The sequence below is a fragment of the Pelecanus crispus genome, chromosome 2 (assembly GCF_030463565.1).
Source record: "Pelecanus crispus isolate bPelCri1 chromosome 2, bPelCri1.pri, whole genome shotgun sequence".
Classification (NCBI taxonomy): Eukaryota; Metazoa; Chordata; class Aves; order Pelecaniformes; family Pelecanidae; genus Pelecanus; species Pelecanus crispus.
In genome coordinates, this window is record NC_134644.1 from 107617665 (window position 1) to 107633756 (window position 16092).

The 16092-nt window shown below is 42.9% G+C and overlaps 1 protein-coding gene across 1 annotated transcript; it reads left to right on the top strand.

The window, feature by feature from the left end:
- Positions 1-10013: 10013 nt before the first annotated feature.
- Positions 10014-15146, top strand: LOC104023802 (uncharacterized). The gene is made up of 3 exons (XM_075705406.1): positions 10014-10269; positions 13037-13183; positions 14975-15146. Exons 1-3 carry the CDS (start codon positions 10122-10124, stop codon positions 15001-15003), a joined length of 324 nt encoding a protein of 107 aa, XP_075561521.1. The 5' UTR covers positions 10014-10121; the 3' UTR covers positions 15004-15146.
- Positions 15147-16092: the final 946 nt, after the last annotated feature.

Below are 16092 nucleotides of genomic sequence, written 5' to 3' on the forward strand. Positions count from 1 at the left end.
GTGCCATCTGCACATGTGCAGCACCCTGAAAAATGATAGTCATGTTATCTCCATATCTGGCGAAGGAGCTTCTCCAAGGCTTGCAGAAACTACAGAGGGCCCAACAGTTTGCACATCTAAGGTTGTTGTAAGGCTGGTTGGCATTTAGCTTGTCCTTGCAGTAAACAAGCTGAAGATAAGCCTTAGGTTCTGCCAGGCAGGAGTTCAGAGCCTCACTGAGACCCCTGAACACCCTCTGACTGTGGCTACACATCCCAGGGGTCAGGCAGCCTCAGTGCCATGATGCAGAAGGGTAGCCAAATATTGAAAGTGTCAGTGTCCCCTAAGGGACAGGATAGCAGTTAGTTCCTGCAGGAAGACATCATGGGCACTGTGAATGGATCACATCACTGTCTCTAAGTCATCTCATATCCCCTCTCTGTCTGCTAACACCCTCCTGGGTCATGGATCAGCATCCCTTCCTACTAGACATCCTGCAAAAAGCACATCCATCTGCAGAGCATGCTGCCACCACTACAGCTTGCACATGATGCAGGCAAGTAGGGAAGGCTGGTACGTTAGGTCTATGTTGCATGAGCAGAAGAAATGAGAGTGGGTTGCTCTTGAAGCTTTGGTACATTCCCAAATACTTTACAGTACAGACAGGGCCTGGGACCATAAAGGCCCTGAGATGTGGGCAACACAGGCTCACACCCGTCTGTTCTCTCATCCAAGTAACAAAACACATAGATGATCCATCTAAGACAGAATGATCCATCTAGGACTGCACAACCTACCTGCAGTAAATAGTTTATCCAGTGGCTTATCTGGAGCCACCAAAGGCAACAGAAATCTCTCCATTATTTATTGTTAGTACCTCATGAGTTGACATTTAATTTAAGTCTTCCACTGTGTCTTGCCCAGCAGCTTTAGCATTATAAATAAAGAAGCACTTTCTTTCCCATTTAAGAACTAGCCACAAGGATTCAGATCTGCCTGATGAACCTTTTTGTAACGCTTGCATTCTTTTGTCATAAACGGGTGATGTTCAGAAGTTTACAGGCACCTCTGTTTTGAGGAAAGTTACCTAATTGCTGAAGGTACTATTGCTATTCAAGGCATCTATCAATGTCCAGCCTTCAGAGGCAGACATGTTTCCCTAAGTACTGTAGAGATGAGGAAGTTGTTTCTTTTGTTTACAGTTGCAAACTCCTTTACAAACAGCTTTTTTCTGAGAAATTTTATTTTCTTTCTGTTATGAAAGCTTCCACAGCACTTGGGATACCAGGCATTTTGACACAGAGGGCAGTCAGGTTGGCCATGCGTAATGTTCCCTTGGCAAATCTGTGCTGAGTATTGCTGATTGCTTTCTTGTCCTTCACATGCTCAGGTATGGATGCCAAGAGGATAAGCTCCATGATCTTTCCAGGGAGGGCTAAAGACTAATGCCAAATCCAAACATCGTTCAGATGCAAAAACTTACCAAGAAACATAAAATAAGAGGTTTCTCCTCATTGAAACAGGCTGTTAGGGCCTAGAAGAGTCTAAAAGAACCAGCCATTCTTACTGCTTTTCCAAGGAAACCTCTCAGTCCTTTGTAAGCATGGCCTGAAACCTATCCACACGTCTTGCAGCTGGAGCTGAGAAGTAAATCAGGCCATCTGGTCTTCAGACCCCTTGCCCATGTAACAGATTAACCACTTCGTCATTAACAGCTTTTCAAAGCACTCATAAAGGCACTTCCGCCACTTATGCTTTCATAGATAGTCACTTGTATTAGCATTTGAAACCTCTACATTAAATGTTTATACTATGCTTATTACCATAACATCTGTGTAGCATAATATATGTGGCCTCAGAAATCTCCTGGGAATAGGAAAATAATATTACTTTCAACTTACAGGCAAGGAGAGGTCCATATGTTTTAAGCTCTCTGTGCTCAGCTTTTATCTTCTGACAAGACTTGCCCTTTCATTTCTGAAAACAGGACTTTGTTTCGGTCCCTTGGACCTTATAACGCTGATCACAGGCACACATGATTAGAATGCTTTCCTTGGATGCAGAAGCTTCAGTATGGGAGATAAGAGAGCTGACAACCCACGTAGCAGAGACCTCAAGTGAACTCATGTCCTCTGACTCGGGCTGTAGATGGGAGGCATCACAGCCTCCTTTTCTGCCGGCTGCTTCTATGTGGAACTGGACCCACCAGGCCCACCCTAAAAGCATCTGCTGGATCAGGTTCCCTGGCTGAGGGAGCAGCTGCCCTGAGCCATTCTGAACCACTCAGCACTTACCCTGGAGCACATACTGTGCCATGGGCTTATCCATGTGGCACCCATGAACTAGAAAAGGTTCCTATGCTCATGTATGTTTACTTAATGTTTGTAGATCATAGAATCATAGAATGCTTTAGGTTGGAAGGGACCTTGAGAGATCATCGAGCCCAACCCCCCTGCAGTAAGCAGGGACTGAACGTGTGAACTTGGCATTATTAGCACCATGCTCTAACCAACTGAGCTAACCCGGCCTCTCTGTATTTTGAAATGGCTTTATTAAGCCAGCAATTGTGATTACATTTGAATAGCAGTGGGAGCTCAGTGTTGTTAAAAATAGCACTTTGACCATTAATTCCATTTCTTCACCTTTTATTTTTGTTTTGACCACAATTGTCTCAGGAAGAACGCACCTTATATTCTCTTAAGGGAGAGGTACAACCAATTAGTGGCTTATATACTTGGTCTATTGCCTTCTTGAATCTACTTCTCAGGTTCCAGAAAGACTTAAAATTTTCCCTCATGTCTATACATCTTGAAGACTGCATGAACTGATTAATACTCTTTTCCTTCCTACAGTCTAGAATAGCCTGTATTCCTGTATTCTGAGGTTTTGTTAATATAACCGTACATGGGAAGACTGCAACCTCAAGATCAAATGGAACTTTTACTCAGCAGGTGACACAGTTTTACTACTTATCTATGTGTTTCTTTAACAGAATAATATACAAGGGAACAATTCATCTTTATCTTTACCTCCATTTTCAGGTTCAAAAAATAAAAGACCAAGCTGCTGACATTTATTTGTTGGTTGAAGTAACTTTCCATGCTCTGGAAAATAAGACTTTTAGCCCTAAGGAAAGGATCCTTCAATGCAGGAGTAATGGCTTGTGTTAAATGTCTTTGGGATAAAAAATTACTTTACTAAGAACATTAAGCACTGGCTATTCCATGACATCTTTCAAGTACCACTCTCCTTGCAGCAGAAACTAACAGCCTTGACAATGATGCTCAGGCTTTCATTTCAGTGTCTCAAAAGCATGTGATAGCTCAGGATGGGAAATGAAAGGATCATCGGGAAGCCCAATGAAATAATGGAGACTTTCTCGGAGACAGACAACAACTGGGAACATGACTCCATACCTGAGTGGTGCCTCTACTCTTGGTTCCTATGGTGTCGCTCTCAAAGGGCTGAGTCCTGATCTGGGTGAATCCTCTGAGCTCGACCATTCAAGGCAGGACCGCTCCCTCTTTTGCAGAGTCTGTTTTGTGCAGGTCTTGGATTATGGAGCAAAGTCCTGGCATAAACTACAACATGAAGAATGACTGTGCTCACCAACATAATATTAAGGTCGAAAGCCGAGGTGTCAGTGTGGGGTAGGATCGAGCCGGGGGGAGCTCTGAAGAGTACAGGCTGGAATTCAGGTGTGTGAAGTGGACATCTGGTAAGATTTTCCCATCTAACTCCATTTGAGGTCTAAACTTAGTCTTCGCAGGCCACTTATTCAAAGGCTTTGTTTCTGGATTTCTAGCTGGAAGATCCATGGAATTTCAGCTGATATGAGTGTGCAGTGTGTACAGATATTACACAGGTCTATAGTTCTCTTTTTAATAGCACGCAAAATTAAAGCATGCAAAATTGGAATTTTCTTCCCCCAAAAAGCCACCATTGCAACTTTGTGATTTGTTTCATCTGTAATGCAAGGATAATGATGTCTTGCTTTTGACAGATGAAAATGGTAATAAAAATCCAAGTAAGACCCACTTGGCCTAACCCTGAACAAGGCTGACATATGGAAAAATCAGACTTACCTGTAAACTCCTTTCTGACCTTAGTTGTAAAACTTCTGGCTCAATCAATTCCCACTCTTTTCCTAGCTATAGTAAATTTCACTCATCAGAAGACTGGCAAGTTAAAGGAAGTGATTCTTCCCTGTCCTGGTTTTGGCTGGGATAGAGTTAATTTTCTTCCTGGTATACTGCTCCTTTGGATTTAGCATGAGAATAATGTGATAACACACTGATGTTTTAGTTGTTGCTAAGCAGCATTTATACTAAGTCAAAGAATTTTCCGCTTCCTATTCTCTGCCAGCGAGGAGGTGCACAAGAAGCTGGGAAGGAGTATAGCCAGGACAGCTGACCCAAAGTGGCCAAAGTGCTATTCCATACCATAGGACCTCATGCTCAGTATATAAACTGGGTGGGGGTTGGCCAGGGGGCAGTCATCACTGCTTGGGGACTGGCTGGGCCTTGGTCAGCAGGTGGTGAGCGGTTGCATGACTTCTTTTTCCTGGATTTTGTTCCTCTCTCTCTCTCCTTCATTGTTTTCCTTTTCATTTTTTTTAATTATTATTTTAAATTTTTTGTTATTTTTACTATTTTTAATTTTCCTTTAATTTATTGTTGCTGGTTGTTTGGTTTTTGGTTTTTGGTTGTTTTTTTTTTTTAATTATTACACTGTTCTTATCTCAACCTTCAAGTTTTCTCACTTTTACCATTCCCATTCTTTCGCCCCTCCTACTGGGGGAGAGTGAGCAAGTGGCTGTGTGGTGCTTAGTTGCTGGCTGGGGTTAAACCATGACATTCCCTCTACCACACACTCAAGAGTACTCATCTTTACCTTAGGAAGACAGATAACAAACTTGCATTAATTAATGTATATTCTAAAAAGATCTCTAGAAGTTCTTGAAAAGCATTATTATTTATTTCTGAGGGAAAGAGTTTTGCTATCGTGCTGGTTTTGCCTGGGATAAGGTTAATTTTCTTCACAGTAGCTAGTATGGGGCTAGGTTTTGGACTTGTGCTGGAAACAGTGTTGGTACTACAGGGATGTTTTAGTTACTGCTGAGCAGTGCTTACACAGCATCAAGGCCTTTTCTGCTTCTCACCCCACCCCACCAGCGAGGAGGCTGGGGGTGCACAAGAAGCTGGGAGGGGACACAGCCGGGACAGCTGACCCCAACTGACCAAAGGGATATTCCACACCATGTGACATCATGCTCAGCCTATAAAGCTGGGGGAAGAAGAAGGAAGTGGGGGGACGTTCAGAGTGATGGTGTTTTGTCTTCCCAAGTAACCACTATGTGTGATGGAGCCCTGCTCTCCTGGAGATGGCTGAACACCTGCCTGCCGATGGGAAGGAGTGAATGAATTCCTTGTTTTGCTTTGCTTGCATGTGTGGCTTTTGCTTTACCTATTAAACTGCCTTTATGCCAACCCATGAGTTTTCTCACTTTTACCCTTCCAATTCTCTCCCCCATCCCACTATGGGGGAGTGAGCAAGCAGCTGTGTGGGACTTAGTTGCCAGCTGGGCAACTATGAGGTTGAGATACACTCAATATGATTAGAGATACACTAGAAACATACCTAAATAAAGTTAGAAGATAAAATTTTCTAGGTATCAGAAGTGTCCCCACGAGCCCCTGATTTTCTAAGCTATCAGTAGCTCTTCAGCTACTTATGTCCTAAAAGTAAGGTTTTAGCTGTGCTTTTTAGATCTGAAACAATCAGGGATATAAAGATGGAGAATCTCCTCAGAGGTGCACAGAGAAAAGACAAGAGGGAACAGACGTAAGTTGCAGAATTTTGACTAGATATACAGGGGAAAAAAATCACTATAAGGAATCACTGTAAGTGCGGTGAAATACTGGAGCAAGTTGCCCCAAAAGGATGTGGAAACTCCATCCTTGGAGATACTTAGAACTCAACCAAGTGTGTCTCTGAGCAAGTAACAGGGTAAGTCCCTGGCTGGACCAGATGATCTCCAGAGCTTCTTTCGAACCTACATTTTTGTATGATTCTATTATTATGAGTACATAAAGACCTCTTTCACATTCACATGAATCATGTGATGTCACTGTGTGAGCTCATATCAGCCCCTTGATGTCATAATATAAGACTTGTGGGGTTCATTTCTGTTCCTATTTTATACTATGTCAATCCTGATAGAGACTGAAAATTTTTAAATCAGAACATTGTGTTTGCTGACCTACTCTAAGCATGACCATGGTCATATGTTAAATGCTTATTACTTTAATTGTTTTTTTTTGAGAGTTTGCCTAATACAGCTTGATAGCAAGGTTCCTGATTTTTCACAGCAAATGTAGCTTTATAACTAATAAAACTAGTGCCACCTGTATTATGGAGAGTTTCAATGTTTTTGACTTATCTAGATGGCCTCTTATTCAAGTGGAGCTACTTTGGAAGTGCCTTGGAATATGTATATCAGTTATATGCAGCTTGTATGTATTTCTTCTTGGGTGAAATGAAAAATTTAATTATATGAAAAAAATGCAAATTGCTGCCAACTGTGTTAACTGTGAGAGAGTTGCATTATCTTCTAACATAAATTGTCAGTGAATTGAAGAAAAGACGTTTTGGAAGCTGATCTGATTACTGTCAGGGAAAGTGCTCAAACTCAATTGTTGGCAAATGTCCAGTACCCATCACTGAATGATCATCACCTCATCATTCAGCCTTCTCAACTGACATGCAAAACAACATCCAAATATTCATTGCACATCTGTGCTGGACAGATTATGCATTAGCAATTCAAATCAATTCAATGTACAGGCAGTTTCTGTAAAGGCGTCTGTTTGGGTGAGATGCCTTGTTGTCTGGGATGGATAATAAGGCAACTCTGTCTAATCTTGGAGAACAATCAACCCATCTTGAGAAGGTGACTGACTACGTATGCTCTTGCCCTGACAGCACTAGAACAATGGCCCCATAATGCACTTGACTCAGCTGGTAATAAAATCTACTTTTGATTAGCAGCCATGGCTTGTGTCAATCACTGCATGATGTACCATTGTCCTCTGGTCCTGAACACAGTTTATTTACAGGGAAACAAAAGCTTTTTGGATATGGCTGCTGCCCAGAGATTGCAAAATAGATTGAGCTGTCAGCCTCACACACTAGATGAAGATTAATGAGTTGTGCAGACAATAAATATGAAGCAATGACCATAAATATGCTAATAGGTATTATCCATATACACTATAATTGCTACAAAAATTAAAAAGTAGTGTGAAGGAAACAGGTCACAGGGTGACAGATAGATAATCTTGGATGCTGAAGATCTTTGGTTCAGTCCGATTCTCTACAGGTTTATTTCCTTCAATTAGACCCTTCAAAAGATTAATTGTTTAAAAGCTTTTTGAATAATCTCTTTGAAACAGAGGTTTATGGGAAAATGTTTATGAAAAATTGACTTCAATAAACATATTATTGGAATGAAAAAGGTGACTACCAAAAGCAGGCTATGCAGAGATTAATGTCTGTGATCAGCTTCCCAGCTTCACTATGAGGAAAATATCTCTAAGTGGCACACTAGTGAGGACTTCAAGGAAAACATGCTGAAGAGACGGAGCAGTTTATATCCACAGACACAAATGGGTAAGGTCATTCCTGAGCAAAATATCGAAGAGTTGCATATGCATCTGGTTGTGGTGGTTTGTTTGGTTTTCTCAGCTTCACACACATTTTTTCTTTCTTTTTTTTTTTTTAACTGAAGAAGGGAAGGATGCCCACGGCTCAAATTTTCAAAGTACTTCCAATTAAGCTTCTGGTTTTCCAATTCCTTTCAAAGAGCACACAGTCTAGACAGTTTTTGACACTTAAGGATTTAATTTGAACCTGAAACTCAGAGAGTTAAACATCAGACTATGTTAGCTACATGTATAAATGCTTCAGCACCTAAGGCTACTGAAATTGTAGTGACACTGAAAATAAAGACAGTCATACTCTCGGTATTTATGGCTTTGACCCTCTGTTCTCTGAGGCTTAGAAGTGCCACTGGATGCTTTTCAGGTCAGCTCACACCACCGCTCTCCTCTCCTCAGACTTTTAGCTTCTGGAGTGGGGAAATTACTCAGATACGCTCCCAGATCCAATTTACCATTATAATGTCAGTCTCAGTGATACAAATGAGTTATTTTCTCTTTCCTTCCATACTTGAACTACTAGTTGCATCAGTTTGGCTCGTAAATTATCACTGCTTAGATTTTTGGCAAACAGTCCACAAAGACTTAAACTTCACTAGTGCTTCTGTGCCAGGCTCTCTGCAAACTCAGCTGGACATCAACTCCACTAAAATCTTGGAAGATATGCTGTCAAACCAGACATACCAGTAAAACAAAGCAAAAAAAGGTAGGCGACCATTTAGGAAAATGTCTCAGACAAAGACAGCAGGTGAGAGGAGAAGCACGTCTTTCTGCATGAATCGGTGGAGGGAGAGGACCTCTGGAAGCTGTGGGCTCAGGGACCGAGTTCTTGTTCCCAGTCCCACTTCAGCAGTGACACTGGGTCTTTTTAAACTGGAGGCTGTGATGTGAGTCATGTCACGTGTTGCCAGGGCACAGCGAGGCCCTGTCCCACCACCCCAAGCAAGGTGAGCACAGCAGACCCAGAGACGACAGGCCGGTTGAACCAAGAGTCCAAATCATCAGGCAAGTTTGTAGCCATGAGGCAAGTCCAAGGTCAAGCCAGAAACATGAGTCAACACATCAGGTTCAGGTCTGGTGATGGTAGCCAGGGTCAGTCACAGTCCAGTGATTGCTGGGCAAGTCTATCCTTGCCAACCTGGCAGGTCAAAGGTGAAGCTATGAAGACAGGCTGCAGCCCAGCCTGGATCGATGCGGTATGGCTGTGATGGAGATGCAGACCGGTGCACCTACAGCATCGCTCAGGCAGGGACTGAAGGCCCAGGGGAGGCTGGTCAGGGCTGTTAAGACCTAATAGCAGACTCAGCCCTGATGCAGGTACAAGAGGTTGACCTTGTTTTCATTCATTTTCATACAAGAGATTGTCCCAAGTTTCCATAATAAGCTGAAAACAAGTGAAAACAAACCCTTTCCAGGTCAGAATTTCTCCATAACTTACATTTGCTGCACCACTACAGTAATAAGAGCATGAAGGTAGGCAGAGCTCAGCTGTTTTCAGCACCGTGTCATCTGTGCCTGCTCACATGTTCCTCATCCAACTCACTGCACCCACACAGCAGATTTTAGAGTTACATCCTTGCTGACTAGGTCCATGGCACAGTTGTAAACAGAGGCTTCCCTTGAAGCCCTTCAGTGGCTTTCCTCCCTGATTACACTGAGTTTCTTTGCCTTGTTTTTATGAGACTGCTATTAATTTCTCCTTTCCCTGCCTTATTTAAACTACTGGCCAAGAAAAACTGTGAAAAAGGAGTGTGTGCCATTTGTGAAGGCCTGTTCATTAAAGATGAAGGCTCTGCTTTAGCGGGATTTGCATGAGGAAGAACAAAACATCTGTGTCAATCTGCTCATATGAGGCAAGGTCCCCTAACAGTTCCTTCTGTAAAGAAATTAATTTCAAGCATCCGTTGTTAATTGACTTCTGATTTCCATCTCTCTGTAAACCAGTTTTTTCAGGGGTAGCTGTACCACAGCTGAACTCTGGGTGCTATAACCAACTCAAGTTGCAGTTTCCACATGACCACCCCTTTGCTGCCTTTTTGTCTATTGTCTTTACTCAGAGTTGTATTAATTCTTAAAACAAGGGGCTATCTTCTACAGGTGCAATTCAGTACAACAGAGTGCAATGCAAAAGAATGAAGAAGCAAAGTTCTCAGACACATCTGTTGCCAATCAATGATTCATATGCTACTAATTTGTTTTAGTATCATAAGAGGAAACTAGTTGGTTTCCCTAAACTTCACCCCGACAAGAGCAATAAAAAGGCATGTTCATTAGTTTCAGTTTCATTTCCCAGATGAGGATAAGTTTGGTTTCTTTTCTTTCTGATTGTGGTAGCAGTTTCATTTCTTAGCTGTTAGCTAGACTATAAAAAGATTGGCTGAACCTCGCAGTGCTTCAGTGGATTCCACTCCATCAGAAAGAGCAATGTCTGACCAAAACGTCTCCAATGCTGGTTTCACTTCCTCAGGAATCAGAGGAGGATCACTTGCTTCATCGATGATGTCCCAGGAAGCAAAAGGATCTGGGGGAGGTGTGCGTTCTGGAGGCCCTACCGGTACTCTCCAAGCAATGGGTATGAGTAACTTTGTGTGTGTGTGGTTTTGTGGTTTAGTGCATAGGGCCAAACAAGTTCTTTTCCTTGAAAATATGCTTGCCAAGTAATCTCTTCTCTTCTACATTTCTGTATTGCATTGAAGACAAAAGATTCCTATATTTAACTGCATGTTATGAGTGGGATGCTATTAAGGGTGTTTTCTGTGTATGTACATATGCATGAATATATGATTCTATGATTCTGTACACATACATACATGGTATTCATGAGATTCAGGATGGTGTTTATTTGAAGTTTGTGCTATCCGTTCTGCTAGGAATCATCAATAATATGGGAAGTAATGGTAGCAATAAGCAATGATACACTTATGCAAGAACATGATCTGTGTACCTACATTTCATATAAATTATCGGATTTCCCTTGCTTTTTACTCACACACATTCATACAGGGAGAACCCATAAAACCTTATGCAAATGCTATAGTAGAGGGAAATTAGCTGCAGTCCAAGAGCTGAATTCACAAAGGGAATATGTACACATCCTTGACAGCACATACTAAAATTAGGCATAGCTGGCTTTCGCATGAGCTAACCCTGCAGGTGCTTGCTTTTCTGTTGCATGCACAATCTCTGACCTGACTACTCTAAGGAGCTTGGCACTTGTTTAACCCCAGATCCCATGGGATTCGTGCACAAAGTATTCTCCCTGCCAGTCCTGCCTGTGTGACCTGATTCAGCAGGCATCCTCTAAGCAGGCATAACCCCACGGAAGACAGTGCCCCATGTTATCCTGCTTTGCCCAACAGCACAGTAGTGAGCAGGCTGAGCTTGGATAAAGGCTTCAAAACCCTTAGGGGTCTTGGACCCACATCTCCCACATGTCAGGAGTGTGCTGAGCAGCAGGCTGCAGGCTGGTTACAGGTGGGCTCTCTGCCTTATTGGTCAACTGCTGGTCTACTCCTTTTGTGGTAAGCAGCCAGAAGTCTACTGAAGAATGGAGCTGAACATGACTCTTCCAGGCATAAAAATGGGTGGTTGGCCAGGTGAGCTGACCAGGTCCAGATTTGGGGCATCTTTTAATAGTAAAAAATGCGATAAGTTTGATTGAGAGGAAGTAAGTTGTTTTTTTTTTTAAGATATGATTTACATTGCTGCCAATATTATGCATAGCATGAGGCTCTCTAGACAGTGAGGGAATTAATGACATAAGGGTCATTTAGAGAGATACTGCATGTGACTCCTGTGAGGCATTTTTTAAATTTTTACTCTGTATGATTTGATCAGTGAGTTTAGGTTACTGTTTATTGAATATTCAATAGCAAAGAGCTTAAGGGATGGTAGCAGCAAGGGGAAATATGTGAGACATTCAGGAGAGGAGGAGGACTGAGAGTGAAGAGCAGGAAGAGCTGCGCTCAGGCACTACACTGCATTAGCACCAGAGATCCTGGCACTCAGGAGATGACAGTTACTTAATCTAGTCGTATACTAGAGCAGAGTCAGCTGCACAGTCTTACCTTCTGTTACAGATAAGGGTGGTACAGCAGGACTCAGCACACCCATAACCAGTGGCAAACTCTTCAGTGGCGATGCCTGATAGAGGGCATGAAGTTGCAGTCTCCAAAATAAAAGACTGAAGACTTGTATCCCTCCATGTGCTGAGAATCTTTAGAAAAGAGAGAAGCAAAGTAAACATTTAATGCCTAGTTTTATTCTTTCCATGTCTGTGTCAAGCATGCACTTTTATGAAAACCACTGGTTTTGGCGAAGAGAAATCTACATGACTCAATGAAACCTTAGCCATGCCTACAGGAGATACTCCAAAAGAGCTTTTATCCATGTGAAAAATGCTAGCTCTGTAACATTGCCAAGGCAGGTGTGAGCTTTGGCTCCCTGCAGCAGGAGAGCTTGCCACACATTCTTTGCCTGATTGAGAGCTAAAAGGGCCTGATTTCATTTCCGCAGGTGCTCACTGAAATCTCTCGCTCTTCAAACACATCTTCTTAACCTTTTCGTTCAGACTGTAACCCCCCTTCCCCCCAGAACAAACATGCTCGAAGGAACGGCTGATTCTGCAGCAGGGCATGAGTATTGTTCAGTATCACTTTACAGAAGATGTTATAACAAGCTCATCACCAAAATATTTGAGCATCCTCCAGGAATGCTTTAAGCATTATCACTAACATTTGTCATTGCTAATGCATTACCCCTCTCCCAGGAGAAAAAGGGTTCGCAATGGAATACTTTGCTGGGGGCTTATTGGTAACGAGATGGAGACATATATATAAATTGGCCACTGGCTACCACAGCTTGCTGTGTTTGAATTCTACAGGTACCTATTATGCATAGGTTTATGCTATGGAAAGTGAAGTGAAAGGAACACATCCGTCACCTGGAACAGTAACTGGTGAGGTCGGCAACAATCCTTAGCTCCTGCAGGGGTTTGTTCCACAGTCCTCAGGCAGCTCCTCAGAAAATTGCAATTTCAGCAGAGACAAACTGTGCTGAAACTGTTTTGGAGATCCAAATTTATCAAAAACAGTCTGTACAAGAGTTGTAGATTTTCTTTGTGTATGGGAACATCCACAAAACACTGCAAATGTCCTTTCCCCAAGATGGCAGCTAAAAAGCAATATACTGATGGAACAAGTCAAGTAATCAGCAGTCTCCTTGTCTTTTGATACATTTTCTAGTCTTGAATTTTTTTTAAACACGGTAGTTTATAATTATCCCATAAGCTTCCTTCCAGTCAGGAAAGCACAGTAACATCTCCTTTGTAACTGTTCCAGGCGCCAGAGGCTCAACCCATTCATCAGGCTTTACCAGCAGCGGGATCTCCAGTGGATCCAAGGCCTCCCAGATGATGTCCCAGGAGGCCAGATCCCATGGAGGTGGAATTCCCAGGGGTGGTACAACTTCCACTGTCCAGTCTGTCTGTAAGTGACAATCCTCCTAATAAAGATGAAATAACAATTTACTTCTCAGATCAGCAATATTTCAGCTCAGTGGGATCGAGTGCACCCTCAGCAAGTTTGCAGATGACACCAAGCTGAGTGGTGTGGTTGACACACCAGGAGGATGAGATGTTATCCAGAGGGACCTGGACAAGCTGGAGAGGTGGGCCTATGTGAACCTCATGAGGTTCAACAAGGCCAAGTGCAAGGTCCTGCACGTGGGACGGGGCAACCCCCGATATCAATACAGGCTGGGGGATGAAGGGATTGAGAGCAGCCCTGCCGAGAAGGACTTGGGGGTACTGGTAGATGAAAAGCTGGACATGAGCCGGCAATGTGCACTTGCAGCCCAGAAAGCCAACCGTATCCTGGGCTGCATCAAAAGAAGCGTGGCCAGCAGGTCGAGGGAGGTGATTCTGCCCCTCTACTCTGCTCTGGTGAGACCTCATCTGGAGTACTGCGTCCAGCTCTGGGGCCCTCAGCACAAGAAGGAAATGGACCTGTTGGAGCGGGTCCAGAAGAGGGTCACCAAAATGATCCGAGGGCTGGAACACCTCTCCTACGAGGCCAGGCTGAGAGAGTTGGGGTTGTTCAGCCTGGAGAAGAGAAGGCTGCAAGGAGACCTTATTGCGGCCTTCCAGTACTTAAAAGGGGCCTACAGGAAGGATAGGTGCAATCTTTTTAGCAAGGCCTGTTGTGACAGGACAAGGAATAATGGATTTAAACTAAAGAAGAATAGATTTAGACCGGATATAAGAAAGAAATTTTTTACAATGAGGGTGGTGAAGCACTGGAACAGGTTGCCCAGAGAGGTGGTAGAGGCCCCATCCCTGGCAACATTGCAGGTCAGGTTGGACGGGGCTCTGAGCAGCCTGATCTGGTTAAAGCTGTCCCTGCTCACTGCAGGGGGGTTGGGCTGGATGACCTCGAAAGGTCCCTTCCAACCCAAACCATTCTATGATTCTATGATTTACTAGATGAAGGAATGTAAATAAAAGAAGTGGCTGCATTGTACTTGAAGCAACATTTCTTCTGTTTGCTGCTTTATACTGGGGAAGCCAAAACTAGGGAATTAGTGGAAATAACTATGCCATAAGTTTGCAAAGATATGGATGGATAGAAGAGACAGAAATCTGAAACACATAGTGACAGAAAAAAGGCCAGTGGAAGTTTAGGTTATGCTTTCATCAGCACCACAGTGGAAGTTCATTAAATATTTTTCAAACACAAATTCAGGACCAAACGAAGAGCTTCATATTTGAACATACAAAACTGATGAAGTGGGAGGAAACAGTGAAACATAAGTATGAAGTTATCAGGCTGACAGACAGGAATCATTAGTCCACTACTTGTGGCCTTCTAGAACAGCTCAGCTTTCTTTCCTTTAAAGGAAATTCTTTAGCTCAAAAGCAGAGGGATCTACCTGCACTTAACAGCTCAAAGCAGAGAACAGCACAAGTTTTCCTCATCACCCTGCCAAGTTAACGCAACCCACACCTAGATAAATCAAACCAAGGCATGAGGAAGCCTAGTTTATACCCGAACGCATTGGTAAGGATGCTAATTATGGTAGTGGGATCCTACAGGGTTTGAAAGAGAACTGGAGACAGAATTGAAGCTTTTAATTTCAAAAGTATCTTTCAAAATGTAACACAGACCTTTGGTCTCTGACCTGGGAATATTTGTTACCAATGCTCAAATATTCTGTATGTTTCCCTGTACTGCAACTTTGCTTTAAGTTGTTCTCACAAGTTTCTTTGTATTTGTCCTTAGCAATGGGTGGCAAAGGAGGAAAGCGCTGAATAGAAGAAAAACATCAGTCCAGAAGTAAGCTCTGCAAGCAGTTCATCCTTTACCAACACAGTCATTTGGCAGCTTCTCCCCTTCATTGCTCTCCCTGTCAAAGCTTCTTTCACATGCGCAAATAAAGTTTCCATTAAAATGATGGATTCTTGCATGAAATTAGTGGGGATGGGGATAAGGGACAGTTTCTTCCTTGGTTAAACATTCTCTGAAGCACAGGCATATACAAACACAAGCTAATAAATGGAAGCTAAGGTACTTTGGGCCGCAAGGGTGTCTTAAAAACCCCCTGGGTTTAGCAACACTAGACTCTCCAGTTACAGGTAGCTTGCTTTGTTTTATTTTACAAAAAGTGACCACAGTGCAAAAGTCACCCTGTTGTGAGAGAGAAGCATAGAAACACTTGATAAGGGGCATCCAGCAGTTCCCTTTGGATGTACTTCTAATGGGCTATCAAATTAAATTCTACTTCATTAAAAATACACATAAGCAAATGAGAACAGATCCCAAGAAATTTCATACCTCAGAGAGGCAAGTGATATTTGTATCCCTCTACTATTTCTAAGGCCCTTAGATATTAATTCTTACACCTTAATATCTGAAGTCCCTGTTTGTTTACTGGGAGGTGTCAGCTTTGTCACATTTGAACCAAAACTACTCCTGTAAACTTCATGTGATACCTGAGAACAGGTAAGGAAGGGAGCCCATCTTCTCTGATATAGGTCTCTTGCTGTTCCCCGCATGCCTGACTACTGTCATTCATACTCTTACAATGACGTTTGCCCAGATCCAGGTAACATTGTCCTTTTCCTATACAAATTCCCACACACATACTCCCCTGCAGTTCCATCTTCCTCCTGTCTTTCTGGGCCCTCATCCTCCCTCCCCTATGACCTCCCTCCTTCTGTATTTCTAGTAAAACCACACAGAGCAGCTTCTCCTTCCCTCTCCCCACCCCAAGATGAAGGGAGAAAATCTACACCTTCAGGCTAGAAGTTGAGAGACGCTGGGTTTGTGGTGCATCTTTTCATGGCTGGGAGACATGTTTGTACATAGAAAGATTTAGTTTCAAAGAGACCTTGCTATGA

Coding starts and splice junctions, on each gene's coding strand:
- LOC104023802 (XM_075705406.1), top strand. CDS start 10,122: ATGTCTGACCAAAACGTCTCCAATGCTGGTTTCACTTCCTCAGGAATC. Junction 10,270..13,036: donor CGGTACTCTCCAAGCAATGG/GTATGAGTAACT, acceptor TAACTGTTCCAG/GCGCCAGAGGCTCAACCCAT. Junction 13,184..14,974: donor TTCCACTGTCCAGTCTGTCT/GTAAGTGACAAT, acceptor ATTTGTCCTTAG/CAATGGGTGGCAAAGGAGGA.